At 41.8% G+C, this 23,521-nt stretch overlaps 3 protein-coding genes across 8 annotated transcripts; all 3 read left to right on the top strand.

The window, feature by feature from the left end:
• The first annotated feature begins 365 nt into the window (after nucleotides 1-365).
• LOC115386454 (protein N-lysine methyltransferase FAM173A-like) lies at nucleotides 366-4,316 on the top strand. Of its 2 annotated transcripts, none has more exons than XM_030088725.1 (6): nucleotides 366-414; nucleotides 1,105-1,268; nucleotides 1,353-1,457; nucleotides 1,535-1,675; nucleotides 1,844-1,894; nucleotides 2,626-4,316. In XM_030088725.1, the coding sequence occupies exons 2-6, from the start codon at nucleotides 1,107-1,109 to the stop codon at nucleotides 2,827-2,829; spliced, it is 663 nt and encodes a 220-aa protein (XP_029944585.1). In that variant the 5' UTR covers nucleotides 366-414; nucleotides 1,105-1,106; the 3' UTR covers nucleotides 2,830-4,316. The 2 variants fall into 2 exon arrangements, with proteins under 2 accessions (XP_029944585.1, XP_029944584.1); XM_030088724.1 differs by lacking the exon at nucleotides 366-414 and adding an exon at nucleotides 523-711.
• A 58-nt stretch (nucleotides 4,317-4,374) lies between these two features.
• Nucleotides 4,375-8,341, top strand: adap2 (ArfGAP with dual PH domains 2). 2 transcript variants are annotated; one of them, XM_030088721.1, is made up of 12 exons: nucleotides 4,375-4,393; nucleotides 4,565-4,685; nucleotides 4,945-5,069; nucleotides 5,191-5,282; nucleotides 5,531-5,619; nucleotides 5,865-5,977; nucleotides 6,301-6,450; nucleotides 6,556-6,639; nucleotides 6,733-6,795; nucleotides 6,950-7,027; nucleotides 7,109-7,337; nucleotides 7,706-8,341. In XM_030088721.1, the coding sequence occupies exons 2-12, from the start codon at nucleotides 4,598-4,600 to the stop codon at nucleotides 7,732-7,734; spliced, it is 1,140 nt and encodes a 379-aa protein (XP_029944581.1). In that variant the 5' UTR covers nucleotides 4,375-4,393; nucleotides 4,565-4,597; the 3' UTR covers nucleotides 7,735-8,341. The 2 variants fall into 2 exon arrangements, with proteins under 2 accessions (XP_029944581.1, XP_029944580.1); XM_030088720.1 differs by lacking the exon at nucleotides 4,375-4,393 and having other exon boundaries at nucleotides 4,473-4,685.
• Nucleotides 8,342-8,791: 450 nt separating this feature from the next.
• Nucleotides 8,792-23,411, top strand: rhot1a (ras homolog family member T1a). 4 transcript variants are annotated; one of them, XM_030090045.1, is made up of 21 exons: nucleotides 8,792-9,154; nucleotides 11,102-11,160; nucleotides 11,267-11,348; nucleotides 11,437-11,480; nucleotides 11,561-11,614; nucleotides 11,730-11,782; nucleotides 12,012-12,120; nucleotides 13,455-13,556; nucleotides 13,781-13,879; nucleotides 14,247-14,355; nucleotides 14,503-14,623; nucleotides 15,509-15,593; nucleotides 15,790-15,935; nucleotides 16,079-16,179; nucleotides 16,282-16,412; nucleotides 16,624-16,707; nucleotides 16,857-16,979; nucleotides 17,073-17,275; nucleotides 17,789-17,911; nucleotides 20,860-21,003; nucleotides 22,221-23,411. In XM_030090045.1, exons 1-21 carry the CDS (start codon nucleotides 9,118-9,120, stop codon nucleotides 22,336-22,338), a joined length of 2,127 nt encoding a protein of 708 aa, XP_029945905.1. In that variant the 5' UTR covers nucleotides 8,792-9,117; the 3' UTR covers nucleotides 22,339-23,411. The 4 variants fall into 4 exon arrangements, with proteins under 4 accessions (XP_029945905.1, XP_029945902.1, XP_029945903.1 ...); XM_030090042.1 differs by lacking the exon at nucleotides 20,860-21,003; XM_030090043.1 differs by lacking the exons at nucleotides 20,860-21,003; nucleotides 22,221-23,411 and adding an exon at nucleotides 19,582-19,708.
• Nucleotides 23,412-23,521: the final 110 nt, after the last annotated feature.

The raw sequence follows: 23,521 nt of genomic DNA, 5'->3' as shown, positions 1-23,521 counted from the left end.
CATATTTTACCCCAATATAAACTGACATGCATTGGGGGCAATCTATTGATTTATAATTTTATACTTGCAATCTATCGATCTTGTGCACAATGTTACTTTTGTATAAAGATTAGCACTAACCAAATTTAGATAGCATCCATCACCCAAAAGCGCCAGACAAATATACACAAGAATATCGGGTGGATTTGAGGAGCCTGCAGTAAAATTATACCCGTTTTTTAATTTCCTTTTTTTAACGAAGCCCACAAGATATCATGAATTTTGTTATGCAAGCGATAAAATAAAATGCTTCAAACCAGTTTTTTGTTTCAGCGGAACAGACCGCAGGTCTTGAGTGGCTACACGGAATGTTTAGGGGACGGTCTGTTGCAACGCGCTAATGTGTCCGACTCGCTAATGCGTGCACTCCCACAGGTCATTGAGGTTTTTGGTTATTTACTACATTAAAAACGCGAGTTGTGGCTGTAAACTTTAGCGAACATAGTGTTCGTTTACAGCAGGGTTTATTGGGGTATTTTTTTTTTCATTACCAGTTAATCTGAAATAAAGTGAGAAATTACGTGTATTTGATATAAGGTTAATTGAAAATGTAAAACCAGTGGGGATAAATGAAAGCTCTATTATAAAATTTCCTTTAGAAACGAAACAATGTTGCATTTTGGTTGTCTGTAGATTTGCGTCCAGCTGTGATGATTGATTGCAGTGTGTCAGGTGATCATCTTCCACTGTCATGTATGTAAATGACCTAATGACTGGAATCACCAATCAATAAAAGGCAGCCCAACTTCACCACAAGTGAAAAACTTTACTTTTAACAATGCTGACTTTTTGACAGATTACACAAGGATGTAGCTACCTGCTGAGTTAATATCTGTACGTTCTTTACAGACATTGTTTCCTTTGATGGCATTCTGCTTTCTTGTGTTTATTCAAAGTGGTTATTCATTGCACTCTTCATCTTGCCAGATGAAGGTATACAGCCATGCATCAATAAGAAAATTACAATGCACTGTTTGTGAAGCGTGGTGCCATCCCATCCAGGATCTACTGTTTGGTCTTTGTTTTCTGTGAATGGATTTTGCTTTGTGTACTTTCAACATGCAGGAATGGATGATGACACACCAGATGAGGTCTTTGCTGACCTCAGACCGAAGCACCTCGGGGTCTGGGGTGTTGCTCAGATAGCTGCAGGCACTGGGCTTGCGGTTTATGCTATGTGGGTGGGATTCCTTCAGCCCGGCTTCAGAAAAGTCCCCTTAAGACTTCAGGTGCAGTCTACTTTGAATAAGTATTCACGTTGCAATACTTTCGTATTTTAAATGACACTTTTTTCATGCCTAATTTTATTGCAGGTCCCTTATATACCTGCCAGCAGAGCCCAGGTACAAAATGTAATGACATTGCTGAAAGGACGAAAGGGAGGTCTTGTGGATTTGGGATCTGGTGATGGTCGGATTGTAAGTACAAACCAAATGTTTGGGTGCCTTTTTGTATGCCTTGTGTGACTAGTTGTGGTTACATTTTTATCTTTCAGGTCTTGGAAGCCCACCAGCATGGTTTCAGTCCAGCTGTTGGTTATGAGCTCAACCCATGGCTTGTCCGGCTTTCTCGCTTCCATGCGTGGAGAGCAGGTCACCAGGACAAAGTGTCCTACCGACGGGAAGATCTCTGGAAGGTCTGTGTTACAATATTATTATTAAATGAAGCAGCATCTCAAAGGAGACAATCAGAACTGCTTCCCTCAGTCTGCTATGCAAACAAACTGTCAGATATGCATGAATTTGTCAAAAAAGTATACTTTTTTTTTCATTTTAATATTCATGCCCTTTCTTTGTCATCACAGGTCGACTTGACAAAATGCAAGAATGTGACTGTATTTTTGGCTCCCAGTGTGGTAAGCAATAAACTCAGCATATATCAGTTGAAAATTGGGTAACACTTTACTTGAAGCCCCCCTGCATAACACATTATAAGTACATTCATAAAGCATTATAATGCCATTATAACATGTGTAGCTGTAGTTATAAACATTCATAGATGATCACAATGCCAGGACCAAACCCTAACCCTAACCCTAACCCTAACCCTAACCTTAATCCTATGCTGTATACTGCTGTATAGTGAGTTATAAAGCATTGTGATCATGTATTAGTGTTTATAACTATTTATAATGTGTTATAAAGAGGGGCTTCAAGTAAAGTGTTACCGAAAATTGAAATACTGATAACTTTTGTACATTCAAACCACTGCAAAGAGATGCAGTGGATTGACAGAAAGTGCTGTAGAAACTGTTGCAGTGGCTCTATTAACAACTAAACTATGTTAACTCAGAACAACTTAACTTTATTGATAAAGCACTTTAAAAACTGACAAAGTGCTGTACATAAGCGAGCAATAAAACAATAAAAACAGCAGCAGAGTCTCAAGCTGGGTTAATAAAAATGGCTCTCAAGATCAGTTTTGAAAATAACAAGTGAAGGGGTTTATGTGTCAGAGAGCAGTCAAAGAATATGCAGCATTTATTTCAAATAGTTTCAATGAAAAAGCAAACATAATCAAGTAGGAACCTGATAGAACATGTTAAGAGACCCTCTTACATTCACATGTATGTTGATGTGTTTGTAGCTGTCGCTGTTGCAGAAGAAGCTGCAGGCTGAGCTTCCTGACGACGCCTTGGTGGTCGCTGGTCGTTTTCCCTTACCTGACTGGAAACCCTGCAGGATTGAGGGACATGGCGTGGACAGAGCTTGGGCATATAGCATGCAGGCACACAAGCAGCATGCCGTCAGAAATGACACTGAACTAACCAAGGAGAATGAATCTTCTTGATACTATTTGAATGTTTGGACTTTTTTCCTCCTAAAATATATTTCTGGGATTATTTTTATGTTGATTTTCCTCTCCTGGAAACAAGGGAAGAGTGTGTGAAAAAAGAAATTAATTAATTAGCATGAATATTTATAAATTACTGTCTCAATAAGGCACTTGTTTAATATGTATTCAAATGCATTTGGGAGCAGATGTTTCTGTTATCAAGCAAAACACGACACATTTGTTATCAAACTCTATCAACACTGAAATACCAACCTACTTTTAAGTGTATTTTTATTTATTTTATCATCTATCATAAAGTTTCCCCAGTGTTACCTACATGCCACTGAAATGTCATTTTCTCTACCAGCATTAAAGTATTTTGATTTTATCAGTTATAGTGTTAATATAAGTGTACATGATGAGTCAACTTCAGAGAAATGCTTGAACCCCACAATGCAACAAGGTTTTCACAAGCAGAGAAACTATTACAGTGTTTACACTTGGAATGGTTTTCGGATGATCGTGAAAAATGTCTTGCGGGAAAACTCTGCCTCTGTTAGTGACTATTGTTAGATCAGGTCTGCTGTATACAGTCACAGCAAAAAAGGTTTGTCAATCGTTTCAGATTTTCTAATTTTCTGCATTAATTTGTTATAAAATGTGAAGTATAGCCAACATGTTACTCATGATTCCACATAATTATAGCATAACCTTTTAACAATCACTGTGCTGTTGAAAAGAAAAAAATAATTTCTAACCTAATGACGCAAAATAAAAACAACTGCTTTGTGGATTTGTTAACCAAATACATATTTATGTGGTTCAATCAAACGTTTTATGTTTAGCTACAGTTATATGTCGAATGGATCTCATTTTAATTCCAATAATGCAGAAAGTCAAAGAAATTCCGAAGGATTCACAGATTTTCTTTTTATTTTCTCTTGCTATTGTATAAAAAAATGATATGTTAACAACAATGTAGTTAGTCCATTCTTCAAATTTTGTGCAAATATATATTATCTTTCTTGTTAATGAAATCACAACAAAATACAGTAATTGTCCACCTATTATAGTTCACTGCTCCAGTTTATTTGTGGATTCTATATGTTAGTCTTTCTTGTACACATGAAGCCACGTCAAGTCACTGCTTACTTCAGACAAGTGTACAGAATGTGAGGAAGTGAAACTATTTTCTGCATCTTCATGTAAGCCGGTGTTGTGCCAACGATATTGGATCACTGCAAATGCCTTGAACATGCGCTATGGTAAAAAAATAAATACTATAACAGCCACACACAAAAAATAAAATACTAGAAATACGGTTGGGTCTTCGTCCTGCAGGCAAGGTGACATTTGGTGGCACGACGTCGCAGAGGAATGAATTGATTGAATATTTGTCCCTGCGCCTCTCTGCCTGCCTTTACGCACAGACCAGTATTATTGGTCAAACTGGTTGGACGGCCGTGTTCAGTTTGAAAAAAAAAAAAAATAAATAAAAACCAGTATGCATTTCATGGGTTTTTAAATGTTGCTTTTGTACAAATGCAACTTTTCACCGTCACATTTCCTGAAAGATCCTGTAAGTGTGAATCTGACACTTTTTCTGTCCACCTTTATCGAGACAATCACTGTCGCAACTTTCACTTTCCATGTGGAAATACGGTGCCTTGCCGTGCCGCGTCGCGACTGACCGCCGTGCTGGATTCTTTTTGTGTTTGTTTTTTTAATTCAACGAATTTATTCGTCCTAGGAGGGCTAGGAGAAGCTTGACTCTGTGCCGGGGATGGCAGACAGTGAGCGCAACAGAAAGATTTTACTGGGACTGGTGAAGCAGCCCGGGAACGACCGGTGCGCAGACTGCGGCGCGCCCGGTAAGCTCGTGAACCACGGATGAAGAAAACCCGCCGCACTGCTGCTTTTTCACGGAACTCCATCTCTTCAAGAGTCAATACCTTTAAAACTTCATTTTTCTCACTTTGGAGGATTTTAAATGCGTAATACTTGGATTTTGAGATATTTCATGCTAGATTCACGTTCAGACAACAGAAATAAGACACACACACTTTACCTGTAAATCCAGTCCTGATTGCAAATTCTTACCTTTAACCCATCTCACTGCGCATCCCTCAGGTCCGGACTGGGCGTCCTGCAAGCTGGGGGTCTTTGTGTGTCTGCAGTGCTCCGGGACGCACCGCAGTCTCTCCACCAGGGTCAAATCCCTCTTGCTGGACTTCTTTGAGGATGATGTAGTGGAGGTAGGACCTAATTCAAAAGTGCACTTTACCTCTCTTATCAAAGCTACAACAGATGAAATCAGATTCCAGGGGAATGACAGGGTAATGTGTGTCTTTGCCTTTGTTTTATTTTCGGGGGAAGTCAATGAAATCCAAAGGCAATGCCAAGGCCAAGGCTGTGTATGAGAAAGCTGTTCCACCTTTCTACTACAGACCTCAGGAAAATGACAACAAGTAAGTATAATGCTCACACTCTTCAGACTACATTACTCCATGATGGAATATTTTATTTTCTGTTTTAAAACTGCTGACTGGGCATTGACTCAAAAACAGAAGTTCCAACCACTTATTGTAGAAGTGAAATTTATATGCATTTCTGCTGATACATCCAAACTCTCGTATTGATGCTGCAGATTATGTTGACTTATTGTTGTGGGACTTTGAAAGAATAATTTCTTCTGCTTTTCTTTTATAAACTGTAGGGTCCTGAAGGAACAGTGGATCCGGGCGAAATACGAGAGACAGGAGTTCACTGGAGAAAGAAAATACCCACCACCGGGATACACCACAGGTGCAGATCAAACCTTTACTGCTCTGAATTGTAAAAGCAAAAACAAAAGAAAAAAAACTATTTAAACAATGCAGTTCCTCATCCACATGCAGAACTAACCTGTTCACTGTATATGAAACTGGCCAGGAAGTAAACACTGGCCACTCTGCAGTATGTTTGGCTGTATAAGTGTTTTTGTTTTCCCACATGAGTCTGAAAGCACATGTGAATCGGTGTATGTGGTTTTATTTTGTTTGGTTTTTCAGGTTTCTATGAAGGGATGCTGTGGAAGAAAGGGAAGGAGAAGACACTGTTTCTGCAGAGGAAGTTTGTATTGTCAGAGAGAGAGTTTAACCTCATGTACTACAACAAAGAAGATGTGAGCGAGTTCCCAGCAGCTCCGACACACATTTAGGACACAACATAAAGCAATAAAACTGATCATGTAATTTTATTGATATATAAAAGAAATGAATGACAAAGATCATTGTTGGCATAATTTCCTCAGACGGTTTGTTCAGAATGGCCTTGATAGTAAAGACCTGCTCATATTGTCAGGTGTATGAATTTATCTTTGTGTATGATTTGTTTGAGTTTCAAAATCTTCCCAACAGAAACATTTTAGTCTGATTTAAATGTAAGTTAGTCATGCAGGCATTGGTGACACATCTACATTGACCTTCTCATGTATTAATGATCCAGGAGTCCAAAGGCCCTAAAGCTGTAATCTCCATCAAGAACTTGAACGCAACATTTCAGCCAGAGAAGATCGGTCATCCTCACGGGCTGCAGATCACTTACCATGATGACGATCACACCAGGAACCTCTATGTTTATCACGAGAGTGCCGAGGTGAGACTGTATGCTCGTCAAATGAGCAGCAGGTCTTGTGTGCTGGTTGATGCACGGTTAGTTTCAGTGTTGCACACACACCCGGCTTGTTTTCTTCCACTTTAGGAAATCGTCACCTGGTACAACGCCATTCGTGCTGTTCGCTTTGCATACCTGAAGACGGCGTTCCCAACTGGAAAAGATCAAGACGTAAGCAATAAATGACAATATGGCGATTGTTGTTAATCACTTTGAACTCACTTTGAGTTAAGTTTAAGTTCAAAGGTTGTGCTTCTTCTTCAGCTGGCACTAAAAATCACAAGAAATTACCTCAAAGAGGGGTACATGGAGAAGACAGGACCACTGGTAAGTTAAAGACCTAATGAAAACATCTAGATCACCTCCAATAGACAAACAGGACGTCATTATTTCTCCAGTGTAGGAGGATCTAAATTCTGACAGAACGTTCTTATTGTTCTGTTGTAATGACATTCACGTTCTCTTTATTTCATTCACACAGCAAAAGGAGATGTTTAAAAAGAGGTGGTTTATTTTGGACTCCCAAAGCAGGGCGCTGTTATACTTCAAAGGCCCGCTCGTAAGTATGAATAAAAAATATCTCATTGTAACACATTGAAATGAGTTTTAATTTTAATGCTCTCATCCTGCCTGGCTGTAGGACGCAGAGGAGCTGGGGGTCGTCTTCATCGGAACAGAGAGCATTGGTTACTCCGTGAAGGAGTACGTCCCAAAGACCGCCCGGGGAAACAAGTGGAAGTGTGGCGTCATGGTGCAGACGCCCGGGCGACAGTTCATCTTCATGTGCGAACAGGAGAGCGAGCAGAAAGAGTGGCTGGAGGCCTTACGAGAGGTGTTGTCCAGACCCATGGCACCGCAGGATTACATAGGTAACCTTCAAAAAATGCTAAAATATATCCACAGTGTGTCTATGTGGGCAACTGTCTTCATCAAGGTCCACAGCTGTGGAAAACATTGAACCTGGTTCCTACATGGATGAAGTGGTTTTTAGCTGGCTCTAACTAGACGGTCATGGAGTCACCCGATCACCAGTAATATAGAGTAATATACATTCATTCCAGTTACCAATTTAAAAAGGATTGATTTTGAATCACTACATTTTCTGCAACTGGTTTTATTCTGTAAAGTGGATGTGGATCACAAGTCAAAAAAACTGAAATTGCTGCAGCATGTTTCACCAATAATAATGCTTCATCAGTGATTAATCCGTTTTACTTCTTTCCTCTTCTTTTAATAGGTGAAGCCAGAGTGAGGAACAGAAGATGACCGACAGAGAGACGTCACAGCAGGATGAGGCTTAAAGAGCTGCAGCCTTCTGAAATATAACAACACAACAGGTGACCTGCTGTAATGCGTTGCCTTTGTGGAGACTGTGGAAAGAAAGGTGGCCTGTAAATGTGCTCTATGTGGATTAAACATGTATATACACTCAATTCATCTCAAAATGAACCGGATGCTTATACTTGAGAAAGTATTGTTTTGTGATTTAAAATCTTTTATGACTCCCGACAGCTGATTTACACTCTCCTTCATATCAGTGTGGTGGTTTTGAGGATGTCTCCTAATTTTGAAATTTGTAACATCATTGTTGAATATACTTTTCCTTTTTTAAGTCTTTAATAATACATTTGATGGAGAAGATATTTCAAAAACTTCATCATTACATCTTTTGGAGATATGTTTTCATCATGGTTATTATAATGTTATCTGTGTATAAGTGATAATCCCCACATCTAGTCCCTTGCACACATGTGACAACAGTTAGCAAATAAATTATTTTTCACCACATATAACATCAAATGTACATAAAATGGGCTCAATGATCAAATGTACATAAAATCGGCTCAATGATTGAAGATTACCTGAAAAATAAAAATACAAACAATAACATTATTGTCCCTGTTTCTAATCTGTTTACTGAGGATCACACTTTAATAAAAAATAAAATGTGGTAGACATAACAAAATAAGCCAAGTCAAGCCGAGACCTCAGTGAGTGATCTAACGGTGAAAGCAAAAGCATCAACATCAAAAATTATATCTTCCATTAAATTTGCCAAATAAAGTATCATGCAAAAAAATCCGAAATGGAATTTATAAATTGATTATTCCTCTGGATATTTCACTATGTTTTTTATTATGGGGCACCAATGAAGAGGCATAATATTTGAGTTCCATTTAACTTTTATCGGTTTAATAACTAGCAATTAATAATTAATAATTAAATAATAGCCCTTCCACTTTTTACGCGCCAGATGGCAGTATAACGCGGTTGAAAATTCAAACGAAGTTTGTCCCTGCCTGCGCGCCGTAGTTCCCCGGTACTGGAGGTCGGGCATGCTCATGAAACATCCTCTGCGTTAAACCATACGGGTGCACTTATAGAGCGCGATTATCGAGAAAATACAAAGATATGCCCCTCTTTCGGCTGCCTGGTTTGCCTTTCTGCTGAGCACACTGCTCTCGCGTTGAGGAGAAGCGAGCGGAGAAGACGGGGGCGCGGTGAGAACTGTCTGTCCGTTTTGTCCTACAAAGGCGCGGAGTGTTTGACAGGCAGGGCCCGACGTTAGGTAAAGTACCGGAGGAGGAAGAGGACGGCATCCAGAGGACTACATGAAAGTCCTTCCTGCTGAGGGAAACAAGCCGAAACATGAGGAAGGACGTGAGGATATTGCTTGTCGGGGAGCGTAAGTATCGGATGAGTTTTTATTAATCCCTTGGCTGGGAGGGTTTTAGCTAACATGCTAGCAGCTAGCAGTGGAGTTGGTAATGTAACGAGGGGCTTCCAGTGTGCTGTGGTGGAATTTCAATTTCTCTTTCCTTGTTTTCTGTGTAGCGAACACAGAGATACAGTTATCACATTGTGTATGATAGCTACTCCACGAGTGTTTCCTTGTACTGTCTTAACTCGGCGATTCTGAATGCTTCATCAGAGCTGCCATATGCCTTTGGGTTGAAAACTGTACAACAAATCTCTCAAATATATGTCTAATGAATAAATGAACTGGAGCAAAACATGAAAACAGGAATCTAAGAAAATATTTAAAAAGCTCCTATTCGGGTGAAAATGTTCTGATTTATACCTGCTGGGGTTGTCACTTGGTCCTTGCTTGATCTCACTCAGTCATTCAGGATGATATTATAGGGAACTTTTTGTCTAATTGCAAACGAAACGAATACATTTAACAGTTTATCAGATCAGATATCACACAGTGTCCACAACCAGTTTAAAGCCATTTAGTTTGTGTTTTTTTCTTGTAGTTATGATAACTGCAACCATAGGATGGAAAATAGAATGTCAGAGGTTTTATGCCTTTCAAGCCCAAATAGGAAAGAATAAAAATGGATTGAAATGTTTGACTTGATGTGTGGCAAATCTAAAACATCAAACTTTCACCGCTGTTTTGAATTGTCTTGTAACTTTTTGAGGTGCACCTGTATGCATGGCATGTTTGATTAATATTGCACCTTGCTTACCTTTTCTTCTAGATATCTCTCTATTAGATATAATCTGCTAAACATTTGTTGACTCTGGTTGGCACAGATAATTGTGTATAAATATCTGTGTGCCTTGACCTTTCCATGGACTCTGAAGTTGAAGGCAAAGTTGAGCCAGAAAGGCAACAGATAGCGATCCAACCAGGGTTCACCTGGTCTGTTTGTTCTCATTAAAGCACACGTGTTGTCAGGACTATTTATATTTCAGTTGTGGCTCTGCAGGATGGCCTAGATTGCCGCATTAGGTGGGCTGGTACTTTTGGAAGACTGCTATGTGCCCACTTGAGTGTTGTGAAGTTCATAAGAGTTCAGACTGGGGGTGTCAGTCAGCTGGCCTGGTAAAGACTTTCAGGGGGGAGTGGACCTGCAGCCTTCAATTACAAATGACTTAAGCTTTCTAGTTACTCAAATGATCATTATCAATTCACCAGTATGTACAAGATGGAAGGAGAATCAAAATGCTCTTTCTTCTGACCAGGGTTGAAACCTACTTAAAATATCAAACTCGGTTTTTGAACTGTTTACTGACTGATATACCTATCTCCAGCATACTACAGGAAAATAAAAGCACAATCATAACAAGAATTATGCAAATTGGAGTAGACCTGAACAATGTGGATGAGTAACAGCAGCAGAATAGTGTGTTTGGTGACATCAAGTGTTTTGTGCTTGGGGATCACAATCAAATCTGTTAGTAAATTGTAAAAATGTGGCACATGATGCCATACTGGTGACCAACTACCCATAATTCAAACATTTTCAGTTCATTCCAGTTGTAAAATGGTGAAATAATTGCAATTTTTTAATGTTTGCTTGTTAAATTACTGTTTGTCAGTGTCTTTTAGATCAGTAACTAACAAACCATTTCATCTCAAGTTTTTGACTAATGAAAATATTTTAAGTTACATTAAATTTGAATTTACATTTGCAGGTTACTAACTCACGTCATCTGACACGTTACATTCTGAATGAATCACATGTGGGATTTAGAATAGAGGGAGTACTATGTTTACTTGGCATTCCCCTAAACCAGATTGCAGCTCCTCTTCTCTGTTTGTCACGTGAGAGTTAAAGTGGATTTATATAACGACGTTTGTAATCGTCTGGATTTTCCTTTTTTTTCTTTTTCTGTTCAGCCAAGGTGGGGAAGACGTCACTGATCATGTCGCTGGTCAGTGAGGAGTTTCCCGACGAGGTACATCTGTTAAAATTAGAAATCTTTGGATCAAGCATTTCTTTTACTCTTCTGTTCTGTCAGAAACATGATGCTTGTTGTCAATATGTTGTTGTCCGTTGTGCAGGTTCCTCTACGGGCGGAGGAGATCACCATCCCAGCTGATGTCACCCCAGAGAGGGTTCCCACGCACATCGTGGACTACTCAGGTAACTTACACAACCAACCAACAACCACATGAAACATACAGCTGTCTGTGAGAAACTCTCCATTGATTTGCCTCTTTCACACTTTTAGAAGCGGAGCAGTCAGATGAGCAGCTGTACCAGGAAATCTCCAAGGTTGGTTTCATTCCATTCTCCCTCTCAAGCTCTCTAATAATGTGTGAACCCATTTCAGATCATACTATTCCTTCCTGCAGGCCAACGTCATCTGCATAGTTTACTCTGTCAACAACAAGAAATCGATTGAAAAGGTGAGCGCGCCCTCCGGCTTTGTTCACCAAATACGTCTGTCCAGTTTTTTTGTCTGTGTGGATAAACTGGAGATCGATGTTTATTTAAAGTTTGCTGTGGTGCTTTCGCTGTCAGGTTACGAGCCACTGGATTCCTCTCATAAATGACAGGACAGATAAAGATAGCAGGTGTGTATGGCTATGAGGCCACGGATTTACTTTCGTTTTCAAATCAAAACTGATTATGTTTTCATTCACAAGATGAAATGTTGTAATTTCTTTCCTACAGAAAGGCTTCCCTGTTAATTAATCATTTCAGAGTAGCTGTAACTCTGAAATTCTTCATTTGTTCAGTTCATCATTGTTGATCATTAATTTCGTCTGAATGGCCTGACGGTAATAAATGCGTCTGCCGCAGGGTGCCTCTCATTCTGGTCGGGAACAAGTCCGACCTGGTGGAGCACAGCAGCATGGAGACCATCCTACCTATCATGAATCAATACCAGGACATCGAGACCTGTGTCGAGGTAAATGATCCACGGAGAACAAAATAATTTGGTCCTTTGAGCCTTTCTTGTTTGGAGATTTCTCTCCGTTGAGTACATGAAAGCAGCAAAGTGTTGATTTATTTTGAAAATTCAATACCGTTCAATATCTGTGTGGAGTAAATTGGCTGTCAGGCTGCCGTCCACATCCTGCCTCCGCTCCGCTCCGAGTCATTAATAGATTTATGTGCCTGAACCTCGTGATGGGAGTCGGGGGGGGGCGGCGCTGACTGATAGGTTGAAAGTGTGCTGAGAGGTTTGGCTGTTCTGGCAAAGAGAGGCGAGTTGCCTGCATCGCAGTACGTTTGAAACCCTCCTCTGTCGTCTGAGACGGCTCGGACACGGCTCAGTCACGGTCTCCTCTGAAGGATCGGTTACAAGGGTAAAACGGGGAGACGGGGAGGACGTGAGGCACGGCACACACACGCAGCCGCCATGATTCAGCTGGAGGGAGGCGAAGTGAAAATATGTGATCCAGTAAATCATTGGCGGCAAAGTTTTCAGTCGATACCAGGAGTAAAGTTTATTCTTTTTAACTTTACCACGGGTGAAACAAATCCTAGTATCCTCGTGTATTATAAAAATCCATGAACTTTTTACTGTTGAATCTGGCTTGAAGTTTGTCTCCACTTCAGAAGTGGCTTTTTGTCAACTTTTTGCATTTTGTTTTTTGACTTCAGTTTGCTACATTTTTTTTTTTCATCAAAAGAACGCAATAAATCAGATCACTATTTGTGCATAAATACAGAGAAATCTAGCTGTCTTGATTAAATTAGTCATCTTTAGACCTGTACTCTTATGTGATTAATGAAAAGACTTTTAGTGCACATGTAGACAGGCCACGTGTCTCCACACTAACATAACACTTCAAATCATTAACCTGTAACTTTCACTTCAGAGTGTAGGATCCGGCAGAGATGAGCCACGTGATACACATTAACGTCCCGACTTTTCTTAACCAAATAGCCGCTCACCGCCACGCCCAGGTGTTCAGTCTGTCCCTGACAGAGCAGAGAGGAGTGGAGAGTTTTCCTCTGTACGGCCATTATCCCTGGCAGAGCTTTGTTTCCTCTCTCCATACTGTCTTCATTTTGCATGAGGAGTCTTTGATCGGTATATATTTGTCCTACATAGCAGTGAAAATATGAAAATTACCAGACAAGTGATAACTCACAACAGCGGTCTTTCATTTTGTTGACTATTTGATGCTGTTTTTAATTCAAGTCCATGCAGATTCGTTTGATTTTGATCTGGCGTTGCTTTGCCGAGAGCACTCAAATATCTGCGTTGCCTCGTTCCCCCCCCCCCCCCCGCAGTGTTCTGCCAAAAACCTGAAGAACATCTCCGAGCTGTTCTACTACGCCCAGAAGGCCGTGCTCCACCCGACAGGACCCCTGTACTGCCCGGAGGAGAAGGAGGTGAGCAACAACAGGATTTGGATGAGTCATTAGACAAGCACCAGCTTGTCTTACAGCAGTAACAATGGGTCCATTGAAGTAGTAATAGTGGACTCACTAGTGATGTATTCAAAGATCTCAGCTGCAATGATTTATTAGCACTGATTATTTTTATTATTTATGCTCGCCATTAAAAGCTAAATGCTAAAAGCTAAAGCTTATTTCTCTATTTTCCTCTGTTACAGCTGAAGCCTTCTTGCATCAAAGCTCTAACTAGAATATTTAAAGTGTCGGACCTGGACAACGACGGCATCCTTAATGACAACGAGCTCAACTTCTTTCAGGTAATCCCAGTAACAGAGTTGATCTGAAAATCAGGGTTTTTCAGATTGAATTCTGAACATTCTCACTCCTCATACTAAATCTTCACACTTCATCATCTGTAGGTTTTAAGGTTCCTAAAAGCTTCAGAAAAAAACCCTTCAGTCTAAAAACAGTTTCACATTTTTTTAGGGATTTTCTGAATCGGGATCAATGAAATTAATCTACCAGTAATCTGGAAGTGATGATGACTGCACCTGGTTTTTGGATTAACAGAGCCTGATTAGCGTTGATCTGCTTTTCTTACGTAAGAGGAACGATGACTGATCTCTTCAAGTGTGCAAAATGAAGCAAACTTTGAGAAAAACCGTGATTGTTTGATGTTTACAGAGAACGTGCTTCAATACACCGCTGGCTCCTCAGGCCTTGGAGGACGTGAAGAACGTGGTCAGGCGAAACATGAATGATGGAGTCAAGGACAACGGACTGACCCTCAAAGGTCTCAACACTGTCCTGTTTGCACTTTATTTCTCTTCCTCTGTTTATTTTGACTATCTCTTTAGCGGTTTCCCACTTTCTGATCCATGTTTAAAGCCAGTATTTCATAACAATGTGTCTCTTTCTGCCTTCCACTCTGTGTTTTTAGGGTTCCTGTTCCTGCACACCCTGTTCATCCAGAGAGGCCGACACGAGACCACGTGGACCGTGCTGAGGAGGTTCGGTTATGACGACGACCTGGAGCTCACGCAGGAGTACTTGTTCCCCCTGTGAGTTCAGCCAGACGTGTTCATTTGTATTTTCTTCAAAGGTACAGAGATCGTCTTACACAGTAAAACTCCGGCTGCCTACAGGAAGTTTAGAGCGGGCCGTTAACCTCTAGTCAAAGGAGACAAAACTCGACCACCGCCAGGTCAAATAAATGACGGACGTTGACTTGTAATTAAACCAGTTTTATTCTCATTGTGGGTTGAGAGTGCTGTGAGTAACAGAGAATAATATAATGGGGAAGCTAATGATAAAAGAAATAATGTAATTCTAAATATATATCTAATTTTAATTAACTTCTACTGCTGATACAAAGATGAAGAATAAAATACATATTTTTAAGCAAAAACTAAATTTTCCTTGCATAAAAAAAAATCATGTAACTTTTGTTCTGTAATCTGAGGACTAGTGAAAATTTGGTCTGATGCTAAACTCAGGTTTTTATCCCAGACTAGAGATGTTTCTATACAATTGGTTAAACATAAAACAGCAAATTGCCAGGAGGCTGTTTTTAATTGATGTTCATTTCATTTTTATTCGACTCTGAAGTTCCATAGAATACAGGATCTGTTTTGCATTTGAAATCTGGACAGTTTTGTTTTCTTAAATTTTGACAAATTACTGCACGACTGAACTTTTTTTTTTTTTTTTTAATAAGACCACTGCTGGGTCTCTGCAGTAAGTTAGGAGCGCCGCTCCTGAGTGGTTTTGTTGAAGTCCTACATCTTGGCAAATGTTACACTCTAATGTTGGTTTTCTACTGTTTTTTAGGGGAAAAAAGACATTAACTGGTCTTGTTTGTGGCCCAGATTGGGTCTACGGTTTGTCTGGATGCAGACTGAGTTGGTTATTGAAATTAAACGGTTGTGTCTGCGTTTCTCTTCCAGGTTAAAGATCCCTCCTGACTGCACCACAGAGCTTAACCACAATGCCTACCTCTTTCTTCAGAGTGTCTTTGACAAGCATGATAAAGTACGTTGACAACAATCCTACTTCTTTACTTGTATTGTCTGGCAAATTTCTATAAGGAATTCCTTTTTGTTGTCTTAATCTGTGAATTATCCTCTGTGTCTCTGGCTAGTTTTGATTTTTTTTTTAATGTCCCTCGAATATCTAAAGTGGTTTAAATTGAAGAACGTCGATTGTGTGTGTCCTTGAAACCATCCAGGACAGAGATTGTGCGCTGTCACCAGAGGAGGTGAAGGACTTGTTCAAAGTGTTTCCCTACATGCCTTGGGGTCCAGACGTCAACAACACAGTTTGCACTAATGAACAGGGATGGATCACATACCAGGGATACCTCTCCCAGTGGACGTGAGTGTGGAGCGCTTCTATTAATACACACACACACATTCACAGCTTCAGACAAACCGAACACCCAGGACTCACAGGTCATGTTGTAAATGTCACTCATGCGAATCTTGAGCCGTCTGACTTCTCTTCCGTGGTCTCGGTAGGTTAACAACATACCTGGACGTGCAGCGAAGTTTGGAGTATTTAGGTTACCTGGGCTACTCCATCATCTATGAGCAAGAGTCCCAAGCAGCTGCCATTACCGGTGAGGCAGATTATATTCACGCCTGCTTTCATGTTGGTCTGAACTGCATTTCTAAAATGTTCTCTTTTTTTTTCTTTGGTTTTTTTTTTGTTTTCCTCTCAGTGACTCGTAACAAGCGCATCGATCTGCAGAAGAAGCAGACCCAGCGCAGCGTTTTCCGCTGCAACGTGTTGGGAGCTCGCGACAGCGGCAAGAGCGGCTTCCTGCAGGCTTTCCTCGGCAGGAACCTGCAGGTCAGTAGAAAACACACGTGCTGCAGTCAGGATTTGTTCGATACACTGATTCAGAGTCATGTTTTTTTTTTTTTTTTTTAATAGTCATTAACTACTTTTAGAGGGAAAACAACATAAAAATGGTTTTAATTGACAAAATGTGGAGAATTAGACCTGTGGAGTTATTTTTTTAACGTATTCATGGATGTAACGACTTCATTGTCATTTCCAGCGACAACGGCGGATCAGAGAAGATCACAAGTCCTTCTATGCCATCAGCACCACCTACGTTTATGGTCAGGAGAAATACCTGCTGGTGAGCCCCGTCGACTTGGATGAATCGTTTGATCTGCTGATCTCTGGATTACTGTTACGTAATCTGTGTTTTCTCAGCAGTATTTGCTAATCCCCCATCTGCACGCTCTCTGGCTCTCTTTCTCTCTTTCTCTCTGTTTTTCCTGCAAGCTTCACGAAGTCATGCCAGATTTCGACTTCCTGTCCGAGGCCGACCTGGCCTGCGATGTTGTCTGCTTGGTGTACGACGTCAACAATCCGCGCTCGTTCGAGTACTGCGCAAAAGTGTACAAGGTGTGTTGTGGTTTATTTCTTTGAGCGGACAGCAGCGCCGGTCTGGCTGCTCCACACTCTTCACCCCTCGTGACCAACGCTCGTCTTTTGCAGCAATACTTCATTGACAGCAAGACGCCGTGCGTGGTGATCGCCGCCAAATCGGACCTGCACGAGGTGCGGCAGCACTACAGCCTCTCTCCACACGAGTTCTGCCGCAAACACAAGCTGCACCCGCCTCAGCCGTTCACGTGCAACTCCACCGAAGCCCCCAGCAAAGACCTCTACACCAGACTCACCACCATGGCCATGTACCCGTGAGTATTCACCCTTCACAGCTCTCATCGCCACACTTCTCCCCTCTACTGTGCTACTTTTCCACTTAACTCTCTTCTACCTTTTACAAAGGTTGATCTTTAATCCTGAAGTTAAAGGATGACTTTTTAAAGTCAGTTTGACAGATCAGTGAGTACAGGAAGACTTGAGTTTTCTTTCTTATTTGATAAAAAATCTTACAACATTCCATTGTTTGAAATCACTGAAATAAATCATGTTTCAAGATGTTCTTTATTTTCACATTTCTTTAATGTCATTAGATGTTTCAAACTCGTCATTACATATTTCTGTACTTTCATTTCCTTCCTGGATGGTAGGTGGGGGTCAGCAGCAGCAGTATTAACTTCTTCTCAGACGAGCAGTGTTTATATTTAGAGCAGTGGTTCTACATTATAAAGCAGTTCTCGTTTTCTCAGCCTTGGTCACATCCGGGTGTGTGTGTGTGTTGTGTTTGTATGGTGGTGAATACACACATTTCTGTGTTTTTCCCGCAGCTACGCCCGTCTCCGCTGCATGTGCACCTGCAACAGGTGCACCTATTGCCTGTGTCAGAACCTCCTCAAGCTGGAGCTGCTGCGCGGCATTAAGGCCCAGCTCCGCAGGGTCGTGTTCAACAGGTCCATACCTAGAGTAGAGTGTCTTCACGTAGACTCACCCCTCCAGTCTGTGTTTTCCCATGCTTTGGGTCAGAGCTCCTCGAGAGACCGCAGGGTCGCTTCCCTTGTTTTCCCCCCGAGCTCACTAACTCTGTCGACGGCGACGACGCTCCTCTGCTTCCCTTCTCTACCCGGCAGGTCAAGTTTACGCTGCATGTCCACTGCAAGGAAAAGGGGATGTGAAGTGTTGAGAACAGTAGTTTTATTGCAGTGTAGGTTTCTATAATTACTTTTAAAAATATTTATATTTCTTCAATTTTGGTAATCTCCATTATTTATGGGAACATAGTTAAACCAAACAAAAAAAAGAAAGGCAGACTTGTAAATCCAAGTATGTCCCACAGAAAAGCAGCCGCAGAAGATTGCTGTGCAGCAGTGAGACAAATTGCTGCCTCAGCTGCAAAGTCCTGCTGAAAGCCTGAACGACACGCGGAGCAGAACCTGCAGCACCACAAGTAATCCAGGATTTCTGCTGAGCTCATGTTCACTTTGGCTGATTGCTGAAAGTCTGTGGGGGTCACCTGAGGCCTTTACTCAAGCAAACCTTCAGTAGCCTCGTCGTCTCCATGGTTTCCTCTTCCCAGAGCTCGACGGCGAGGTCTCCCTGTCTCAGTCAGTTACAAGGTCGATCTCTCCATTTGCGATGCTTTCCGATTATGTCTGCACTGGATGCAGATGGAACTTATTTTTCCTTTCCAGTACTAGATCACCATTAGATTACCAATTCTGAGTTGGTGAGCACTAAAAAATCGTGGGCTCAGTATTTACATTCCTTTCACTCCCTTTATCTTTGACTGGAAACCCAGAAGTCACGTGGGACGTTTTGGTTTCTGCTGCAGCTCCAGCCAGCCCAGCCGCTCTCTGTACGGTCTGACACAGCCGAGTGTGACCGCCCTGTGCCAGCTAACACGCAGGCTGCTAGCCAGGGAGGTACCAGTGTGTCTGCGTGGAAATGCCCTGACGCATGATGTTTGCTCATCTAACTCCCACTTCCACATGTTCAGAATAACACAAGAAACCGGGACTTTTTACTCAGAGTGTCTGTGTAACGGCGTATTTCATATTCAGAAGAAACTTGTTCATCAGTCAGTCCTGAAACACGTTTATTGACTTGAGATATGATGTTAACCTTCAACATCACAGAGACTGTCCTGCAGTGGATATGCAAACAGTGAACTCTTGACTAACAAGCAGCCTCCCTGCGCACGACACGAGAGGAACACGACCGCTCTGTGGTTTGTGTTTGACTCAGACTTGAAAACTTCATCGTGTTTGATTTAACTGCATGCTTTTAATTTTTGAATTTTCAATTTTTCAACCAGTTAAATTCTTTGTTTGAACTTTCCACAATCGCATGATGTTTTCAACCTGATTCTGTCCTCATTTCCCTTCTGGAGTCTCCGCCCACAGGAGAAGCCTCTTCTTTAAGAGTGTTTCTCCCTGTTCGTCTCCTGTGGGTTCAGACTCCACGCATCTGTGTTTAAAAACCGATTTTTCCAATCACCCAGTGTTTCTTTGATGTGTTACATTGATTGCATTGCTCTGTACCAATCACTGTCGTTTTCATCCTGTTTTTTTTTTTCTATCTTATATTCCCTTTCTTTGTGTCTTGTTTTTCTTCCACCCTGTAGGTGTTCGTACACAAATTTTTGGCTGCCTCTCTTCCTCTTCCTCTTGCATGTGTTCACCCTCTGCTAATCTGCTGCTGCTCTCTGCACGGCTTCTCTCTTTCCCCCCCTCCCTCTAACTGACGGCATGCCTCGGCCGTGGGGAACTGCTGCCATCTACGGACGCTGAGGGAAACGGTTTCACATCTGCGCTGCAATGGGAGTTTCCCTGTTTTGAATGTGGGGGAGGTTTAATTAGTGGGAAAATGCTTTGTTTTGGTTGGGCTGCGTGATGAGTTTTGCTTCTCTAGTTCAGCCGCTGTTGATCAGTGCAGAGAAGCTGCATGTCGTGTTGCATCCAGCACTAACTGTGATTTGGTGCCTTTTATTTCGGGGGGGTTGTTGCATGGCTCTCATCAGGCCAGCTGGCAGAGCGAGAGGCTGTCGTGTGACTGCGATACATTTAGATCATCTATGTTAGTGACAGTCAGGAGTTCGAAGGTTAAAGAAAAAAACCTTAAATACCGAAGAAAATCCCACTTGAACAACAAAATGATCATTTTGCTCACTAATGAGATTGTCCGGCTGCCCTGCAGTGTGTACAGCTTTGTACAGTGTGTGCAGTGAAAGTTGGCTGCTGTCGTGGCTGAGCTTGTTTTTCTCAGGGTGGTGATGGGGCTCCTTGGGTCTGGGTGTAGCCGGGGGATACTCAATATCTGATCCCTGAAACATTTGGATATTTTGATATTACAGTTTAAACCATTCATTAGTAGATTTTTTTCCCCCCAAAATTAAATGTAATTATTGTTAAAAGATGATGATTTCAGCCTCCTAAAATGCCAATATCAGCCGAATTTCTCTATCGAGACAGTAAATGTAGATTTTTCAGGATTTAGTTAGATTAGACGTGTGCACCTGGTTTTACAGGTGGAAGAAAAGGCTTCTCGCCAAATCTAAAACAAATCCATCTTCCATACTGCTCCATCCAATGATTCTAAAGCCAGAGGACTTTGGGAAAAGACAGGGTACACCCTGGATAGGCAGTTCATTTGTCCACCAAATGCAAATAGCACATTTTTGGACCAGAGAAAATCCAATCAAAAAGAGCAGAAAGGCCTTCGCTTCAACCAAATCAACAGAACAATATTCGATGGACCAAGCAAATAATTAAAGGGAAAAACACTCTGTCACCTTCATTAGTATTTTATCACAGTATCTCCCTGCTTTGCCTGCAGTGTGTGTGTATGTTTGTGTGTGTGAGCACAGCCAGGGTGTGTAACTGACTGTGTACCTGTGAGGAAGGCTGCTGGGCTGGGTGGAGGTTGTGGGGGGCTGCCTGCTGTCTGAGGAGGATTTCCGCCTGACGCAGCAGGTTTCAGCCGTGTCAGACGTGGAGGGGTCCGTCTATATGGAGACCTCTGCCGAGCAGCAGATTCCCCCGGAAAGGTAAAGGCAGAAACCACCTCTGCAGGGAGGATGTTGGCGGAAATAAAGGTCTCGGCTGGGACATTACACTGACTGGTTTTGGGTCTTCTGGGACCATTTTTGTGCCGATGTTGTTAGTTCATGGTTCCGCAGAACAGTCGAACATCTGTCAGCACAGAAAGCTTCGGTCTGTCTTTCTCTCTTTTCCTGCTGCTTCCTCCATTGCTTTACCTCCCTCTGTTGCAGTTTGTGTAGTTTTTCACCATTTGTGCTTTTGCCAGGTTAAATGGAGCTGTGTATTTGAGGACAAGTTTTAACCCAGAGTAAAGGAGGTCAGGAGGCGTCAGGAACCTTACACGATTTCACTCTAAATTATTGTCATTCAATATATCGCAATTTTTAAAAAAAAAAATTTTTTTAAGTCAGGGATCTCAAATCTTTGTCCTGAAGGGAAACAATCCTGCATGTTTTCAGTTTCTCCTTCATCCAACACACCTGAATCTGATAAACCCTGAAGAATCATGAAGTTGTGCAGGAATTGTAATGACGGGCCAATGATTCCATTCAGAGATGTTGTGAACATGCAGGACCTCAGGCCTCCCTGACCAGGATTTGACACTTTTAAAAGTGATTTTAGCAAATCCAGAATAAAAAAACAAATTGTTTGAGTTTTAGTCCTCTCCTGAGAGACCTCCTGGACTCGATGATATGCTGTAGACCCAGTCGATATGAATTAGAACAGCCCCCCCTCATAGACCCTGACTTTTCCTTTACTTTTTTACCACCCTTCAGTTTTGCTACATGTTTGATCTGAATTACCAAAATCAAAAGTCTGTCTATAGATCAGGGGTGTCAAACTTATTTTTAATTCAGTCGGCCACATTTTTTAAGTTTCCTGACATGTGGAATGATCGTGTAACATCCTTTAATTCCAAAGTCGTCTTTAGATAAATATCAAAGATAGTGCAGTTTCAACAATACGTCATTTACTTTCGCTTTCTGCTGAGTGGAATTACAGTGGAAATGTGCATGAATCGGCCCCGACTTTTGGGAGTAAAAAAGAAAACTGCTTTTTTCCAAAGCCATCATATGGCCCTGATAGGACCTGGATAGGCTCACTCGCCATACATTTGACACTCCTGCTCTAAATTAGAGTCATTTTGTCTTTAGGGAGTCCATTCCTGCTGTGTTTCTAGCTGCTCCCACTCACCCCCCCACCACTCCTCCCTCTCTCGCAGGCACATGGCCCAGGCGGACCTGAAGAACTCCACCTTCTGGCTGAGGGCGAGCGTCGGCGCCACCGTGTTCGCCGTGCTGGGCTTCGCCATGTACAGAGCACTTCTCAAGCAGCGGTGATGGGACAGCACGAGAGCAACGAAATCCTCCCCCAGTCCCTCTGTTGACTCTGCCTCTCCCCCCGCCTCCAAACCTGAGAGCCTCAAAGAGACTTGGCTTGATCAACCCGCCTGGCTCCCCGACTCCACGTCATCCCTCTGTCGCAATTCAACACCGGCAAAAAAACAAAAGGAGAAAAATGATTGCTTCATTTTTCTCTTGGGAGTGTGGTTTAGGTTTTTATTTTTTTGTTGTGGGGAAGAGGTTGGGTTACTTTTGACATTTCACCTGTTCATCTCGGTGTGTAAATGCTGACGTCGTGTGATCTGTTGGTTTTAACATAGATAAGGTCCGACTCTCATGATCAGTGGACGGCTCCAGCTGATCCAGGTTTTTCTTTTCCACTCAGGTCAGTACACTTAGTGAAGCTGGCGCGCTCAGATCGCACCGCAAAGGGACTCGAGCCTGTCGATAGAAATGTATATGCAGTATATTCCGTATGTATTCCTCCAGAGTTTTAGGATCTGGCCTGTAGACAGCATCACCAACCGGAGGCGTCGGGACGAAGCGGCACCACATCTAACACTAGAAGGGTCATGGATGTCATGCACTTGTTTATTTTTTTTTGAGTGTTAATTTATTAACCCGTTTCTTTTTTTTTTTTTTTTTTTCTGGTCTGTTTTGAGTGCACTACGGCGAAACAGATGGAGGGGTTTGCATTTTTCATGTATTTTTGTATGTAGTATTATCAGAGCTGTCTTTCACGACGCAACATTTATGGAATTCTGTTCCCATTTTTATTTTTCTGGTTTTGAAATAGAGCTTTCTTCCCCCCTCCCCACCCCTTATATTTTTATGAACTTAGAGGCACCATGAAACTGAAATTTATGCTATTAACAGCAGCTGTCCAGCACCACCTCCCCCACCTCAAAACTATGGAAGTGTTTCTTCTCGTTCTTCTTTTCCAGCATTTACAATAAAGAGTCGTATTATTCAACGCAGCTGTACCAGTGCTAACAGGTGGACTGACAGCTGATTTACCAAGGGAAAAGAAAATGGTTTTAAATATCTGTAATAAATGACATTTACACCCATCGCCGCTGCGTCTGTGCTTCTGTGACGGGGCAGTAGTAGAACTTGAAAAGCAGACATGGGAAACGAACTTGGATCATCAGTTTTAGTCAACCACCGAGACCTCAGTGGA

The sequence above is a fragment of the Salarias fasciatus genome, chromosome 4 (assembly GCF_902148845.1).
Source record: "Salarias fasciatus chromosome 4, fSalaFa1.1, whole genome shotgun sequence".
NCBI classification, from domain to species: Eukaryota; Metazoa; Chordata; class Actinopteri; order Blenniiformes; family Blenniidae; genus Salarias; species Salarias fasciatus.
The sequence above is the reverse complement of the archived record's forward strand: the minus strand, read 5'-3'. Positions and strand labels throughout refer to the sequence as shown.